The following is a 2,658-nucleotide window of genomic DNA, read 5'->3' on the forward strand; positions in this document are numbered from 1 at the left end:
AGCGAAACTCCGTCCCAAAAAAAAAAAAAAAAAAAAAAGAGGAGAAATACAGATAGCTGTCCTTAAAGTAGTATATTTATGAAAGGAATTGTCAAAAAAGATACAAAAGTGACACAAAGGAGAAGGTAGGGCCATCTTTGCTTATGTGTTTAGGTGGGGCTGGGATGTGGTGAATGTTCAGGAATGCTTTACAGAAATGGCCCTTGAGTTGGATCTTGTTGAATGAGTGAACATTCACTAGGAAGCTAGGAGAGGTGAGCGTTGCCATCCCAGAAAGAAGAGTATATGTAAAGTCACAGAGTTGCAAAACAATAGGGTAAGTTTAGGAAATTACAGATTATGTTGTAAGGTGGGGGTGTAGCAAGAGATGATTTAGAAAAGTACAAAGGGCCAGATCATGGAAGAAAAGGTATTTTACACTAGGAATACACTACCTAACCGGAGGGCAGAAAGTGATATTGGGACCAGTAGTAGCACTGACTTTATTGAGGTAAGGCAGGCAGGCTCAGAACATCCTGTTGTCTCACTAGTTCATTTGGGATATGCACAAGGAGCATTTTTTAAACTCATATGGCTTCAGATAACAAGTTTTTTCTCAGCAGTTCTGAAATACTTTGAAGTTAAAAATTCATTCTCTTGTTTATTCATGATCTTCTTTTTTATTTCTTTTTAGGCAGAACGTGTTCATGAGTTAAATGAAGAAATTGGTAAATTGTTAGCCAAGGTGGAACAACTAGGAGCTGAAGGGAATGTGGAGGAATCCCAGAAAGTAATGGATGAAGTGGAGAAAGCACGGGCAAAGAAAAGAGAAGCAGAGGTAAATTCTTAATAGTAGTAGATGAATTCTGTTTAATTTGTCAAGACTAAAAAAAGTAGTAAATGAAACTTTAGTATCTGTGCTTCTTTAAGAACATGTATTTAAATTGAAATTATTGGACAGTTATTAAAGAGAATTTGAACTAAAAGAAAAAAAGCATGGAAAAAGCTGGTTGTGATGGTGTGTGCCTGTGATCCCAGCTACTAGGCAGGCTGAGGTGGATTGCTTGAGTCCAGTTCAAGTCCAGCCTTCTTTCTTTATCTTGTGGTGTTAGCTACTGTTTTCCAGACTAGAGGGGAAAGGCATGATAGAGGGAAGCCATTGTAGTACCTCCTCCAGCATCTTACCATTACACTGCCTTAACATTAGTGTTGATTTTCAGCAGAGAAGGATGGCAAGAATTAGAAGAGGGAGAAGGAAAGGAAAAACTACCATTGTTTCTCACAGGACCGATATAGTAACAGTGCGATAATGATGGCCCTGAGACATCAAGAAAATATTACAGTCAATAGACTATTCTCTTCTTTTGAAGAAAGAGAAAGGACCTAACATGTTAGATGTTTTTCACNGAGAGAGTGGAAGGAAAACCTATTAATGAGAGAGTATCTTCCTCCCCAGCCATTTTTAATAACTTACTTACATAATGACTTTGCCTTTAGTTTGGTATCAGGGTAATGCCAATCCAGAAAATGAGTTGGGAAATGTTTTATCTCTTCTGAAAGTCTTTTTCTAGAATTGGCATCATTTCTTCCTTTAAATGTTTGATAGAATTCACTAGTCAAGCCACTTAGAACTGGGGTTTTCTTGTGGGAAATTGTGTTACTTAAGAGTTAAATTCTTGGCCAGGTAGGGTGGCTCACGCCTGGAATCCTAGCACTTTGGGAGGCTGGAGTGGGTGGATCGCCTGAGGTCGGGAGTTCAGGACTAGCCTGGCCAACATGGTGAAACCCACCTCTAATAAAAATAAAAAATTAGCCAGGCATGGTGGCGGGTGCCTGTAATCCCAGCCACTCGGGAGGCTGAGACAGGAGAATCGCTTGAACCCAGGAGGTGGGGGTTGCAGTGAGCCAAGATCGCACCATTGCACTCTAGCCTGGGCAACAAGAGTGAAATTCTGTCTCAAAAGAAAAAAATTAGTTAGTAATAAGAGACACTCTGTTTTTGGTTTGTTTTTGAGATAGAGTCTCACTCTGTTTCTTTTTTTAATTTTTATTTTTTATTTTTTATTTTTAAAACCAGAACATTTATTGCGTTACTAATCCGTGAAATTCTTAAGATGAACTGGATGCCACAACAGCTGCCCTCTTGGGTTTAGGTGTTGTTCCTTCACGGAATCCATGCCTGAATCTGCGGTATACAATTTTTAGGTGCCTCATTCGACCAGTCCTGGTGGTATTTCGTCTTTTAGCCTTGGCACTCCAGTTATACTTTCTCTTGCGCTTGGCGGGGTAGCCACATTTGCTGCAGGTCAACTTCTGAAGGTGGTAGGCCTTAGAGCCATAGCGGCGGCACAACGTGTGCATCTTATTACGACGCTTCCCCAACGATGACGTTCCCTTCGTCATCCTGCTTCTGCGACCGGGACCAGAAAGTGAGTCTCACTCTGTTTCTAAGGCTGGAGTGCAGTGGCACGATCTCAGCTCACTGAAACCTCTGCCTCCCTGGTTCAAGCGATTCTCCTCCCTCAGCCTACCCAGTAGCTGGGACTGTAGGCACCCGCCACCACAGTTGCCTAATTTTTTGTATTTTTAGTAGAGACAGGGTTTTGTCATGTTGTTGGCCAGGCTGGTCTTGAACTACTGACCTCAGGTGATGTGCTGGCCTCAGCCTCCCAGAGGGCT

General features: G+C 41.7%; 2 protein-coding genes across 12 annotated transcripts in view; one reads left to right on the forward strand and one right to left on the reverse strand.

Moving 5' to 3' along the window:
• The window catches only part of LOC108283404 (putative RNA-binding protein Luc7-like 2), a 66,417-nt gene that overhangs the window by 45,247 nt on the left and 18,512 nt on the right, over positions 1 to 2,658 (forward strand). For all 11 annotated transcript variants that reach the window (XM_017499742.2, XM_037728255.1, XM_017499741.2 and 8 more), the window contains one exon: positions 674 to 817. In XM_017499742.2, the coding sequence (XP_017355231.1) occupies positions 674 to 817 (144 nt within the window). The remainder of the gene's footprint in view (positions 1 to 673; positions 818 to 2,658) is intronic.
• LOC108283407 (60S ribosomal protein L37-like) lies at positions 2,044 to 2,397 on the reverse strand. The gene has a single exon (XM_037728256.1). It carries the CDS (start codon positions 2,380 to 2,382, stop codon positions 2,089 to 2,091), a length of 294 nt encoding a protein of 97 aa, XP_037584184.1. The 5' UTR covers positions 2,383 to 2,397; the 3' UTR covers positions 2,044 to 2,088.

Source organism: Cebus imitator, unplaced genomic scaffold, assembly GCF_001604975.1.
Source record: "Cebus imitator isolate Cc_AM_T3 unplaced genomic scaffold, Cebus_imitator-1.0 Scaffold260, whole genome shotgun sequence".
In the NCBI taxonomy this organism is placed as follows: domain Eukaryota; kingdom Metazoa; phylum Chordata; class Mammalia; order Primates; family Cebidae; genus Cebus; species Cebus imitator.